The sequence below is a fragment of the Merops nubicus genome, unplaced genomic scaffold (assembly GCF_000691845.1).
Source record: "Merops nubicus isolate BGI_N331 unplaced genomic scaffold, ASM69184v1 scaffold2474, whole genome shotgun sequence".
In the NCBI taxonomy this organism is placed as follows: Eukaryota; Metazoa; Chordata; class Aves; order Coraciiformes; family Meropidae; genus Merops; species Merops nubicus.
In genome coordinates, this window is record NW_008604678.1 from 136011 (window position 1) to 151004 (window position 14994).

Here is a 14994-nt window from a genome sequence, read left to right on the forward strand (position 1 = left end):
GGAAATCTAACTGAACTCTAGACACTTTACAAGAAAGATGCTTCATACATGAGTATGAAATAGTCTCAAAAACTAATTATATTTCATTAGAAAATAATTTCAGCTTTTGTATTACAGAAGTACCAAGGACAAATGTGATTTTTCAATTGTATAACATAATACATGTATTTAATACCTGTTTGTAGGACCTGAATATAAAAGCTGGTTCAGCTGTTCTTTTTGCAGACTACACAACAAACTGAACTACTGTGTGTTGCTCAAGTGTGCTCATGAGCAGCTTATAGCTGTTTGTGAACATTTGTGTTACATCAATTCATTTAAAGTTAGTAAAAACCTCCTGAATTATGAAGAATCTCGTCTTCTCATGATGGGCAGGTAAAGCAATCCCCACCTTCTCTTTCTCTTATAATTAATCTCCACTTTCTCCCCAGTCTGGGATGATGCTCGTGATAGTGCAGAGTTTCACTTCAGCTGAATCTACCTGCTCAGCAATGTTGTGGGCTCCAAGGACTTGCTATTTTTAAATCCTGAATATATCTATATCTGTGAGTGTTAGATTTCTTCTATTATTAAAAGAATATCAGGAAGGTATGGCTGCAATTCATGGTAGAAATAGGTGAGGAAAAGGATTATCACAACTTGCATGTTCCTTGTCATCTGGAGGGCTTAATATCTGATCGTATAAGATGTAGTTCCATTCCAAATTTGTGAAGCTCTCAATTTTTAAGAAATGGTTAAAAATTTGTAGCTTAAAGTGAGGTGCATACAGCTATAGGGAGAGGCAATTAGAAGCAGCTTATAACTTGAACAAACTGAAAGTTATTCATAAGCCAGCAATAGACCAATATTGTTTATTAAAAGCCTCTTAAAAACAAAACGAGTAGCCAATCTAGTCCATGCACTGATAAACTGAGGAGACAAGATAACTTGCTGCACGAGACAGAAATGGTTGAAGTGGTGGTTGTAAGGAGTTGCTGGCTTCCTGCTCACCAACACAAAGTTGTTGAGTAAAACAGGGCTCTTTTCAGCCATGTCCTGAATTTCTGCAGGGTTGAAGATGCCACAGCCCCTCTTGGTAACACGTTCCAGTGCCACATCACCCTAGCAGGGAAGCTTTCCCCACCACTAGTGAGAACTGACTCCATCTGTAGTTCCCCATGAAACAGTTGTAGGCTGCTGGTAGAATTCCCCTGTTCCTCTTCTATTGCAGGAACGCATTATAGCAATTAATTCCATACTGGCAGCATAAAAAAACCCCAAACAACTGATTACCTATTAATTTCTTCCTTACCCTACTTGAGTGCTTGAATTTCTAATTTCATTGATAAATCTTGACAATTCTCTTTTCTGTGGAAATAACTTGCCTTGTTTAACTTCTGCTAGGGAAGGTCTCTAGCACTAACAGGGTAAATTCTTGTATTACAGCATTCTTTTTCTTGGAGCTTTAATTTCTTCTATAGTCATTACAAAGTGAGATTTATTTATTTTTTTTTTAAATAACATGAAAGATATGGTCATGAAAAGTATGTAGAATTTTAGTCTGCAATGCAAGTGAAGAGTTGCTGCCCTGTTGTGCTGTGTGAAATGAAAGGCTCTCGAGTTGCAGAACAGTAAAATACATATACTGGTACAAACCACCAAAGATAAAAGGAAAATACAGGTATTTTACACTTTAGTAAGCAATGTTTTCTGCTTTAAATGGCATGTTTCATTCCCTGTTGGAGTGTTTACAGGTGTTGCAGGAGCTCTTATCTATTCAGTTATTATTTATAATTGATTAAGCTAAATCCTCTCCACAAAAGGCTACTAATCTCATTTGGTGTGACAAATGTCTGTCTAATGAGTATGTTGTCACTTGGTTTGTCATACCATAAATCACATAAAGAAGCAGTGTACCATCTCAGTTAACAAGGAGTATATCGACAGCAGTCATGTTGGATTCAGAGAAAGGGGAATAACTACTAGAATAAACACTGAGAGCTAAGAAATACTCATATTTAGTCCCTGTATTAAGTAGTAACTGGATTTTTTTTTTTAAAAAAAAAAAAAAAGGAAAAAAAATTGATAGAAGCCAAAACTCCCCTTATTAACAATTAAAAATATGTTTTTAGATCACATATAGACATAGAAGGAAGAAATATTTAATTTGCTCTAAATAAATCGAATGCCACTTGTGTGCTACCTCCATGATAGTGCTGAACTACCGACCAATGTTCCCCACGTTTAGGTAATTAACAATTTTTTTAAAGGGCAGAAGGGAGCTGCAATGGACTTCCACGTCCTTTCAAGTTGTATAGGCAGGAGCTATAGGAGCTGGGAAAACTCACGCTGGATGTTACATGCATGAGTAGCACTGAATATCCCACGGCTTTGTGGGATATATAATGCAGAGGCTGGGAGGGTGGATTAGAGCAGAGTTGTGCCTTGCTCTCCTGCGTGTTCACCAAAACCAGCACCAAAACTCATCTCTCATCTTCTGACGTGGCCAATTTAGCAATTTAACTCTGCATCAATTACTACATTTAGCTTTTCCTCTCTTTAGAGTTTCATAGTCTTCGTGCCAGTGAAGCAGCAGCTGCATTTTCTGTGTGTGTGTGGAACAACGTGACAGTATGTCCATTCTCTAAATGTAAAGTAAACCTATAGGAATGAATTAAGCACTGAACTTTTACCTTGATTACTCATCTACTTTCTCACAGGTTCCTATGTTCTCTGTGACTCAGTTATATCTGATCTTTCAGAGGCAACTAACTTCAAAAAGAGCTACAACCCAAATTTCAAGGAGTAACACAAGCATCTAGTGCTCAATACATAAAGGCTGTAGCAACCTGTTTCTGCTATTTGGGCTGCAGCTTTGAGTATTTCATAGTTAGGGAGGAAGAAAAGGATGTTTTATTTTGAAGAGCTATTTTTAAAAGCTAACCAATTGCATAAATTCATGATTCAGTGACTGCTGGGAATACGGTATTTTTTTCCTGATAAAATAAAAAGACAATAAAGCAGCAAAATGTGGTGTCATAGCTGTTAGGTTCTGTAATTTTATACTTCTATTGATCAGAAAATGAATTTATGGTCTACGTATTTTCAGCATCGTAAAATTCCACGTAATTTAATTGTTAATCTAAGGTCAAAAGCAAATTAGCATAATAATATCTGAACTGTAGTGGCCTGAAATCCCCTGATAGACATCTTTCTGACTCCTGCTGTTAGAAAAAGAGTTTCCATTTGTTCTTGACCCTGTTAAAGGGTTTCCTAGGTTAGAGAGATAAGGTTTGCACAAGTATTTTATGAGAGCCTCTCTGAATAAGTAGTCGTTAGATGATGCCTTTGCGCTGGGGGCAAGGATGGCTGATTTTATGTGAGTTACTAATGCTACAGAGAGATCCTTCATCAGTCCTGATGCTTGTTATGATTTCATCTTCAGCTTCATAAACTTTGTTAAAAGCGTCGCTTCTTTTTGTTAGGACCAGTTCTGATAACAATGAAGTAGATGTTTCAAGGCATAAAATTATTTGAGGCTGGGGGAGAGGTTTTGGGGGGGGTTTTCCCTTCTTCTTGTATTCTTTTACGTTGTGTTTCACTATTCAGCATTTACATACTGTTGCTGTCCTGGACATGTTTATTAATTAATGTCTTCTCTGTGTTCTGAAGACCTATATAGTTTGAAGTACTGTTGTTACATGTGCTTAAATCTTAAGTTTTAAAAAAAAACATACCAACGACCACTTTGAAAGGTGACAGAAAACTTGTAATAGTGGTGTGAGAAGTGCACTTAATGTTATAATGTGTCTTTGCTTTCAAGAGGCCTTGATCCACAGAGGTCTCCAGACACCTGGCTCCAGTAGCAGGATCTGGGCTTGTGATTCCTATATTATAAAATGCAGGGGAGAATTAGGAACCTCAGTATGAGATTTTTGGCAAGCAGCATGCTGGAATTAACTGTCTCATGTGGTAACTGGGGAAATGAAGACTAGGACAAAGTAATCAGAAATGGGATCCTATTAGAAGTTCACTTAAGATGTCTTTCTTTGATTTTTTTGTTGGATATCTTGCACAGCAAGCCTGAGGACACCTGAGCTGCATGCCTCTGAGTGAAATGCAGCCACACCTGAGTTTGGACCTCATGTGGTCTTCTCATGTATAGATTCATAGGTACACAGGAGCTGAAAAAGTCTTCCTTTTCATCTGGACTTGCATACCTCACCTCAGCATGATGTAATGAGTATGCAGCAAGATTCCCAGATGAGTTTGTTAGAAATAGGTGGAATAATTCAGCTTGAGGCCCAGTGTTACAGTGAGGTTTGTTGAAATAATCCAGCTTCTGCCCAAGTGAAAGCAGCCCAGCTGCAGACTCCCACTGCAAGGCTGGAGAATTGGGGTCAGGCTTCTCATTGCTCCTGGCTGGGGTAAGTCATCTGCAAACCGATGGCGGTCTGTGCTTTGCACGTTCAAAGTGGCAGCACAGTGTATCAGGATAATGATGAAGGCATTTAGCTCTCTTGGAGAAATGTCATTTAATTATTCATCGTGAACTGTTTGCTGAACTCTGCTTGCTAAGACTTACACGTTTTGAGCTGGTTCGTAAGCAGAGCAAAATACAGGAGGGAGTCATATATAAATACTGTATGACTGCCTGCTAATTATTTGCTTACTGATCCATGGGAACAAACAAACATAAGAGACATTAAACTATTAAATTTAGCATTATTGAATAGCTCTGCCACATGGAAAGACATAAAAATGTTAAGAAAAAGATGCTTTTCAGGTATAAAGCACTCTTTTTTTTACTGCTGCTGTTTACTTTCAACAAGGTTTTGGGGTAACCTCATGATACTCAGAATGCAGCAACTGGTGGCATTTTATTTTGGGTAATATCTCACTTCATTTGCATAATACACACAAACACAACAAAATACAAATATAGGGCAACATAAAAGCAGCACTAGCAGTCACTGGCATGGCTGACTGCAGGTGATGATAGTTTATCAGACAGCTAAATAATGGTAAATGGAAAATAACTACAATATCAAAAAATGAGGACATATATTTTCGCACTTTGATGACCCTTTATGGATAGGAAATGGTATTTTTTGGAAACTACTCAATCAGGCCTCGAGCCAGTTTGCACCAGGTGCGTTTTTTCTGGTTTACAATAGAGATAAGTTTGACATACATATTTGTTGTCATGTTAACTGTGGCACTCCTGATGGCACTGGAGTTCTGCTGACTTTCAGCAGTGAGAGAAGAGGGGTAAAATCTGACCAGAATCAACTCACTGCTTCTAATTATCCCAGTAATTCCAGTAAAGTGCTGCTGCTGGAGGGTGGTTATGGATTTGTATACACCTCAGCTTCTCCTTCTTAGCCTTGTGAAAAAATATCCTTTTATCTGTCTTCTCTTGCTGTGTCTCATACTTCTTTACTTACTCATTGGAGGGTAAGAAAACCTGAAGAATTATTGAACTTTACAAACATTGAATGAAATCCTGTCTTTAAAGGCCAAGGGATGGGGAGGGGAAGGAGCAAACTTCATCCCTTCTCTTGTATTCCAAGTCCTCAGAAGTCACCTATGAAATGACATCCTTCAGGTTTCATGAGTGGCTGGTGGGAAGTGGGGTCAGTATCATGCTATCTTTAGGAAGACAAGAGTACACAGTGGTAAGAAATGTTTCACAAAGAAGCTTCACATTTCAAGCCTTTTTTCATGGAAAAAGAGTTACCGTACATCCAGGTTTGAATGAATTTATAACCTTACACAGTATTAGCACAATAAAACAAATTTTGATAACCCTATCTAAGAAATATATGATAGAAGAAGTTATTACCTTATCAAATTATTTCTCTGCATCTATCAAAGATATCTTCAAAGGAATATTGAGTTATTGGAAAAACAATGCAAAAATTGTAAAGAGAGAGTAGTGCTCATTTTTCTGCAAGTGTTTTTTTTTCGTTTTCTCAGTGTGTTTCTACATATCTATTTCTTGGCATTAAATAGACTGCCAAGATAGCACTAGCATCACCCAAAATGGCAAAGACAAATTCATTGCATAAATGAATTATGTTGTATGAGGGATATTTTTCTGTGAAAAGAAAGAAAACCCAAAACCACAAAAGGGACAAAATGAAAAACTGAGAAGAAGCAGAACAATGCTTGTAGAGTTCTTCAAACTCCATTATATGTGTGTCAAACATAAATCTATCAGTGATAAAAAAGGCTGTCATTACCACTTGGACAGTTTCAAGTTAGAATTATTACTTTTACAAAACCACGTGGCCCCTGTTCATGTCTGGGCATTAGCCCTTGGGCACTAAAACAAGGGCAAGTTACTGGGTTAGAATCAGAGAATCATTAAGGTTGGAAAAGACCTCTAAGATCATCAAGTCCAACTGTCAACCCAACACCACCATCAGCACTAAATGTCCTGTAGTGCTGCTTCTACATGTTTTTTTGAACACCTCCAGCGATGGTGACTCCACGACATCCCTGGACAGCCTGTTCCAATGCCCCACCACTCTTTCAGTAAATAATTTTTTTCTAATATCCAATCTAATGCTCCTCTGGCACAACTGAAGCCCATTTTTTCTCATCCTATTGCTAGTTACTTGGGAGAAGAGACCAACACCCACCTCACTCCAACCCCCTTTCAGGGAGCTGTTGAGAGTTATAAGGTCTCTCTTCAGCCTCCTCTTCTCCAGGCTAAACAATTCCAGTTCCCTCAGCCTCTCCTCATAAAACATGTTCCTTAGACCCTTCACTAGCTTTGTTGCCTTTCTCTGGACCCACTCCTGCCAAAGTAACAGGCTGGAGATGAAACTGAATGAGGTAATGGATTGAATCTCAGTGTTGGCTCAACTGCTTTGTCAGACACTAGTGAGAGCAGAAGACAATCTTGTTCAAAGGGAGACTTTTCCCATTGCAAAATACAAGATCTCTCTGGCCATGACATCCCTTGGGAGTGGCTGATGAGGCAGAACTCTCTAATGCCTTTGATAATGACCTAGATGTCAGGACAGCATGCTCTCGGAAGCTATGTGAGTGGTACCACACTGAAAGCATGGCAGGGCAGGCCCAGAGGGACCTTGGTAGGGTGCAGAAAAGGGCTGACAGTGGCTTCCCACAATTCAGCGGTTATAGATGCTATGCCCAGCATCTTGGGCAGAAAAACCTGAGATTTAATCCCATTTGGAGGGGTCAGCAGTCTACAGAGCAGCCTTGCTGAAACATCACAGAATCATAGAATGATTTGGATTGGAAGGGACCTTAAAGACCCTCTAGTTCCAACCCCCTGCCATGGGCAGGGACACCTCCCACTAGACGAGGTTGCTCAAAGCCCCATCCAGCCTGGCCTTGAACACTTCCAGAGATGGGGCTTCCACAACCTCTCCGGGCAGCCTGTGCCAGTGTCTCACCACCCTCACAGTGAAGAACCCCTTCCTTACATCTAATCTGAGTCTACCCTCTATCAGTTTAAAACCGTTATCCCTCATCCTATCACTACACTCCCTGATAAAGAGTGTTCTCATTATTTTTTATCACTATCTCAAAGAGTAATCAGGCTGTAGGGAAGATTTTTGGGATGAGATTCATGAGGAAAATTCTGGATGAACATTGCGTCATCCTGTTGAAGCTAGTCTACAGTAATTACAAAAGCTACAGTAAAGTTTTCTACATTTTCTCTAACCTAGCTCTGTCTCTAGCATCTATGTGTGCATTGGTTATTCACTTTAAATGTATAAATTTACTGAACGGGTCACTTTTGTTAGGTTCAAAAATAATTCGTGCCATGAATGCTTCCTATAAAGTAACTGTTATTATAAATGTTTATAATTCCTGGGGGTTTTGTGTGCATTATGTGACTATTTCTTGCAGAGACTGAAGGAATTGAAGCAAAGGGAATTTGCTCGAAACGTAGCATCTAAGTCACGGAAAGATGAAAGGAAGCAGGAAAAAGCCCTTCAACGATTGCACAAGCTAGCTGAGCTACGGAAAGAGAGAACGTGGTAAGTGCACAGCTGCTGAAACATAAAGAATTCTTTAAAATTAGCCTTCCCCTGTCAGCTGGTGCTGTGGGATACCATTGGGTTGGAGTCCCTCAGCTGGAGCCCCACTCACACGTTTTTATGGCATTTCTGAAGCAGTATGTACAGTAATTTGATTCACACTATGTGAAGAAATGAATGTTTAACATTGCTTTTTCAGTGGAGCTAAAATGACATGTATTTTTAGTTTTAAAGGAGATGTGTTTCATATATATTTCATAAAACTAGGCACATTGGTTGAAAGCTGAGTGAAGTAGGTCATTCATTTGAAGGCTGACACTGCTTCATTGATGAGGTGAGGAATGCAGGCTGTCTTTCTAGGATGTAACAGATCTCAGTGATTTAGTTTTCTAACTGCTTGTCTGGGAAAGCATCCAGAAATCTAGTTTAAATTAGAGTAACTGGATTTTTTTATATTAAAAGGTAAGTGCTTTTTCCTCAGCTCAACAGTGTTTACCTCTCCCTGCAAAGTGACTCTTTGCTAGTCATGCATTTTAGGATTGAATCTGGGCATACTATTGAAATTTAGATTGAGCTTGCTAGTTGTGACACTTCTTGCTCAATTATGACACAGTTATGACACTGACAAGCCACTGAAAATACATGTACCAACCATAGTGGAATTTCAGGAGAAAAAAGGAAATAGGGTATATGCTCAAACACAAATGTTTTCTTTTTATCTAGCCCTCATTTTACCAGATGAAGCAGAGAAGTCCAACTAAGTTGTGGCTCTTGTGCAGTAATAGTCTTTTTCTTCATAGCTTGGATGGTCAGCAGCATGCTGAAACAAAGCCTCTCTAAGCAGGTGGATGGGACTCGAGTGTTTTGAGGTCTGCTTGCCAAGAGCAATATAACACCTGTTTTTATTTTTCTTTGTCTTTTTGTGACATGTACAAACTATGTGACACGTACAAACATGTGTACATGTACAACTCATGTACAGACTCTTTCTCCTCTCTCAGTGTTTTAACTGTCCAAGTTTAATACTTGAGTATGATGATTTTTATGTTCCAAACTCTAGCTATTATTCCCCCTAAATGTACTCCAAAATCTGAATTTGACGTATTTAAGGAGAAAGAGGAAAGAGGAACTTATTGTTTTCCTTGCTAGTGAAGCACCAATTTTTTGTTTGTTTGGTTTTTTGGTTGGTTGGTTGGTTGGTTGGTTTTGTTTGGTTGGTTTCGTTTATCTTGGGGGTTTTTTTGTGAATATCCGTCCTCTAGTTTATCAAGGAGACTTTATCTCTGAGCTTTATTTTTCTATTTAAGAATTGCTGTTTACTACTCTGCATCCTTGGAGGTGTGATACAGACAGACACGGAATTTTTAAACTGGTATTTTTTAGGTTGGTTTTGTGAAAGTCACCATTTCATTCTGTAAAAATAAGAATTTGTGTGGATTTTCTAATATATGTTTTGATTTTGTGAAGAATTGGACAAGGCAGAAATTCTTATGAGGAATTCCTTTCTCATAAAACTTCTACTTGAATTTGTAGACCAAATAGATTAAATTCATCTTTCTTTATCTCAGCACTTCTCTGGGTCCTAAATGAAACTTGCAAGTTTTCCCAGTGACCCATCATCAAGTATTGGTCTGCACTGTAGCATTGAATAATTTGGTTAAAACACACAAAAAAAATTGTTTTAACCTAGGTCCATTACTCCTAGTGCTGAGTAGTTCCTGTGGATCCTGGTAAACTGACAGCTTAAACAGCTTTTGCTCTTCTCTTTGCTTTCCTATTAAGTCAAATGGAACAGATGGGATGAGGACATGAAATGAAGAACAGAAGTAGACAGTGATAAATTTTTTCTCAGGAGGGATGAATCACTTACTGCACTACTGTCAGCTGAAATACTCTCTCCAATATTATTTTTCCATGAAAGAAATTGCTGAGATTGCGATGATTCAGTCTGTGAACACAAATAGGATGGGAGCTGCTGGGTGATTGCCTGTGGGCAGAGCAACAGTTACTAGGATGATGACTAAGAGGGAAGTGGTCTATGAGATGCTCTTTGTTTTAGTATATTTTGTAGTACAATGGAAACCCTCTGCTATTTCCAGTAATAGTGATGGCCTACTGGGAGAAGCAACATTTCTAGGGAGGTATTATTAGGCCAGCCAGTATTTCTAGGAAAGGTGAACTACCTTGTAGGAATATTATCCTTTCAGCTCATAACCTCACATGAAGGAACTGGGGGCACAATATTTACTTTTTTTTTTTTTTTTTTTTTTTTAAATACTAGTTACGTGATCTTATTATAAAAGATGATTTTTTTTTCATAATCTAAATCTCCATAAACATAGATTCTTCTTCTTTCCTTAAAAAAAACCCCAATCTCTTAGATACCAATGTAACACCACATTTCTCTCTGCAGTTCTCTGAAAGTTACTGACTCCAAGTTTTGTTTTCCTTCCTAGTGCTCCTGGCAGTGGCCCTATGTTCAAATCCACTACAGTGACTGTGCGAGATCATTGCAATGATATCCCACAAAGTGCTGCTGAGGATTCCGCCAACAAACAGGATTTCAGCTGTACCTTAATGCACGATGCACAGAATTGTAAAGACGTTGCTTCTGTTATATCTTCCACTCCTGGAATTGCATGTGATAATAAATCCAACCCTAACAAATGTGGAGATCAGGTTCAAGGAGCCCAAGGACACAGAGTTGGGTTCTCTTTTGCTTTTCCTAAGAAAGCAGCAGTCAAATTGGAGTCTTCAGCTGCCGTTTTCTATGAATATAACGACGAATCGTCTATGGAGCATGGATGGAGCAGAAGAAGTAGGTTTGTTCCAGGAGTATGTAACCTTCAGTCTCCTTCAGCAGCAGAAATAGTCCTGTGCCCTGAGGAGAAACATAACTGTTCTCACCCACTGGTGGAAAAATGCATAGACACAGCAGAAACTCCTGAAGCTCAGGAGTCACAAGAGCTGGCCAGTGAAGAAAGCAGGGTGCTAGAGAGTCCTGTATTGATTCCTGCACAACCAGTGTCCTCAGATACAGATGGCTGTGATATTGATGTAAGTGCAGCAGACTTACTGGACCAAATGCTGCCAGGAGTTGCAAACAGTGCTCAGGTTCAGCCCCTGGACTGCAGTGGTTATGAGCTGCGGGCAAACCAGGCTCTTACGGAGGCAGTCATGCAGGATTGTTTATCTCTGCAAGATGCTGTGGTGGAAAATGATCAGACCAGGAACAGTGATTCATCCACAACTGAAAGTGAAATAGAAAAGCTAGGGACAGATGCATTAGTTCCATCACCATCTGAAGAAGGTAATAGTGGAGCCCCACAAAGCAAACCAGATGTGCACAGGAGACCTTGTGAACCCTTTGTTCCTGTTCTTAGCAAACGTGGATCAAATATTCTTCAGTGGCCATCGGAAATGTTAATTTACACAAGTACAGACCCATCAATTTCTTATAGCTGTAATCCTTTATATTTTGATTTCAAGTTATCAAGAGCAACTGACAGACAAGAAAAGCCCAAGGATCAGCCTAACATACCTCATTTGAACCATAAAACTGAATCCAACCATAGCTTAGTCTCGGATTTTACAAATAAACCTACTTCAGAGTGTGGTGATCATGAAACAGAAATTAACAGAAGAGTGTGCAACTATACAATACCCCTTACAAGTGATGTCTCCCTCATCAGAAGTTGTGATCTTGCAAAAAATCAAAATAAAGTGTCCTTGGATGAGTCATTCAGGATTAGAAAAATAGAAAAGTATCACATTTCTAAAAAGCACTTACGACAACACACTGTGATAGATGAGAAATATAGCAAAGTCTGGATCAAAGAAAGCCATGAAAAATGGCTTCACAAAAGTAGAAAACATAAAAGGAGGAAAAAACTATGTCATTGTCATCATCATCACTGTGGGGGCACAACAGTGGCAGAAATGGAGATGTCCTCAGTGACTGAAAAAGAAATTGGTTACAGAGATGAAAATAAATATCAGCAGTACCTCCAAAATAATCCAGAGATGTGCAGATATGATGGGGGGAATTCCTGGTTAGCTACAAGTGAGATGCAGCAATCACAGCAAAAACTTGGCATTGAAAACGGTCATAAGAGGGTCATGTCTGCATCAGATCGTGTACACAGGGACAGAGGCTGGTGTGACACTTGGAGTGCAGAAAATAGCAGCCAACATCATGGTTGTAAAAGACTGCGCAGAAGGAGCAAAGCAAGCTCTCGGAGACATGCAAAGCAGCTGGCTTCAGCTTCCAGGAGGCACAGCTTAAAGTACTCTAAAACATGTTGTAGATGGAAAGTTAGGAGGTCAAGCTGTAGCCCAGAGCATAAATGTTTAGGACACTGCAATGAGGAGAAGAGTCTGAGTCAAAACCAGTCCATAAAGAGAGGTTACAACGTTGTGACAGAGGAACCTGAAAAATCCCACTGCAAGCGGAGACAATATACCTATTCTTCTTCATCAGATGACAGCTCATACGAGCAGACGTTGTCAGCAGAGGAGTATCTAAGGCAAGTACGTACACATCACAAGGCAAAAGGGAAACGCAGGAGAAGAAAAACTAGAGTCCACCATGTATCCCGTGACAGGAATGCAAGAAGCGAGGCCTCCACACCTTCCAAAGAAAATTCTGCAAATTCCACATTAAATATCTTGGAGGACTTCTCGACTCAAGACATTCCAGAGGAAGCTAATGTAGATCCCAAAGCTGATCATGCAAAAGATACAGATGAAACAATGCAGCTGGAGGAAAGCAAGTCATCTCCAGAAACTGGGAAATCACACCTGCTGGAAAATGACAAACTGAGAGCGTGTGCAGAGATGGAGAGTGCTCCGAGTGCATTTGCTGATGTTGTCACAGGTTCTGATGCTTCTGTTCCTGAGCACAGCGCTCCAGCAGCTGCTGGCATCCAGGATGTTCTGCAAAATCAAAATAAAAAAGAAAAAGTCAACAGTCATGAAAATCAAGCACGTTACAAAGTTCCCCTCCCCAACAGACATTTGGAACAAGCTCCTCCTAAAGCTTACCTTTGCCATTATGAATTGGCCGATTCTCTACCGCATGAGAAAATAAATGAGGTGACTAGTGAATGGGTCCAGTGTAATCCTGGCATATTTAGCAGCCCACCACCCCTGCCATTCAAAGAAGCACATATGAACAGTCATGCCTTTTTAACTACTGAGCAGTTAATAGCCCCCTTCGCCTTGCCTGATCAGACATTGATATTCCCTCCAGATAACCATGAAAAATTCAAAGATCTCCCATCTGAGGCATATCAGCAGATCATGCCACAAAACATGCTGGCCAACAAAGTGAAGTTCACCTTCCCTGCCCCGGTGATCCAGCCCCCAGCCTCGCCACTGCAGCCCTTACCCTTGCAGCCGCCGCTGTGTTCTACCTCCGTTACCACCATCCACCACACCATCCTTCAGCAGCATGCTGCCGCCGGGACGCTGAAGGTTCTCCAGCCCCACCAGCAGTTCCTCTCGCAGGTCCCGGCTCTTTCCAGAGCACCTTTACCTCATCTACCAGTAGGCCCGAGGCTGTGCCCGGGGGGCCACGCAGCTTTCGTCGCCCCGCCGCCCTTGCCGCTGCTGCCGCCCTCGGTCCTGCCCCCGACCCAGCTGGCGTTTCCCCCGCTGCCACACAGCGTCTTCCCATCCCTGCTGTCCCCACACCCCGCCGTCATCCCCCTGCAGCCCCTCTTTTAGGACAGGTTCTCGGGGGTGTGGGAAGGAGCCTGCTGGTTCTGCGGTGCAGTTGGCTTTGCAAGACGGTTCTGTGAAATAAACTGGTTAAAATTCCACGTTCCTTGGGAAGCATTTACTGTAAGTATAATGATGCAAACATTCATGGAAAGTTCAGACCTGTACTCTTAACTAAAGCACTGAATAGTCTGATACTAATATGAACTTCTATATAAGCGAAAATCATGTCTTAGAATATGTATAATGTATATAAAATATATTTATAGTTCTATAACTTATGTTGTAAAGTATTCACTTTTTGTTTTTTATCTTTGTGTATTTGCACCTATTTAACGTTTAGACAAAGCTGATGCACTATGTTTTGTACTATGTTCTCTGAAACTGTAAATCTAGTGACAAACTCTCTCTTGCAATAAATTTTTGTTAACTACTCTAAGTATATCAAAAATCTTTAATTATAAGTCTCGTGGATGTTGTTCTTCCATGTTCTTCTGCAGCTGAATAGCATCTTCTACCCCAGCTATGTTGGGATAATTGGGTTTCCTATACGTCAGTGATTTATCAGGGAAGCTGAGAGGCTAATACCTTGAGGGCAGCTGGCTTACCGAGCAAGACAGAAAGGGTAATAGATCTATTTCTGTTAGAGGTTTGATGTCACCGTGACAAATTTTGCCTCCTTGTAGTATGTACACAAACTGCTGACGGCTGGAGCTAATCCCTTTTATACTAAATCACAAAAAGACGATGTAACAAAAATAACATCAATGATAGAAGTGGGGAGGGGGGAGGAGGAAAATATCAATGGCAGTTTGACCTCAAGGGAATGTTGTGACTGGTAGAGCGGAGGGAAAGCCTCAGTTCCACCAAGCGTCCTCTATCTGATTGCACACAGCCTTTGGTGTGCGACAGGAGCTGCAGTGAGGGTCCTCACCCGGCTGTAGCCCAGGAAATCTTCCTGTTTCTTGTAGGATGAGACATATCAGGCTCACACCTGTGATCGTCCAGAATAAACCCAGAAGTGTTTCTGAGATAGAACCATCTTTTTGTGTTAAAATGAATGTTATCATGTAAGTGAAGCTAAGGATTTGCAGCATGACCGTTAGCGCTAGAAGTAGACCCTCCATAATTAAAGGTAGGGGCTATCTCTCCAATGAATTACTTTTCACCTTTTACTATAGTATAAAAAAAGTATATACAGCTGAACTGAAAGAATAATAATTTTGGAATATTATTAATATAAACTGCATACTAATAGTTAAAGGTATTATCC

At 40.2% G+C, this 14994-nt stretch overlaps 1 protein-coding gene across 1 annotated transcript in view; it reads left to right on the forward strand.

Annotated features, from left to right (window-relative positions):
* The window catches only part of ZNF804A (zinc finger protein 804A), a gene marked incomplete at its 5' end in the record, with an annotated part of 36335 nt that extends 22608 nt beyond the window's left edge, over nucleotides 1-13727 (forward strand). Inside the window, 2 exons of the mRNA XM_008939076.1 lie at nucleotides 7870-8000; nucleotides 10457-13727. Of these exons, the coding sequence (XP_008937324.1) occupies nucleotides 7870-8000; nucleotides 10457-13727 (3402 nt within the window). The remainder of the gene's footprint in view (nucleotides 1-7869; nucleotides 8001-10456) is intronic.
* Between the last annotated feature and the right edge of the window lie 1267 nt (nucleotides 13728-14994).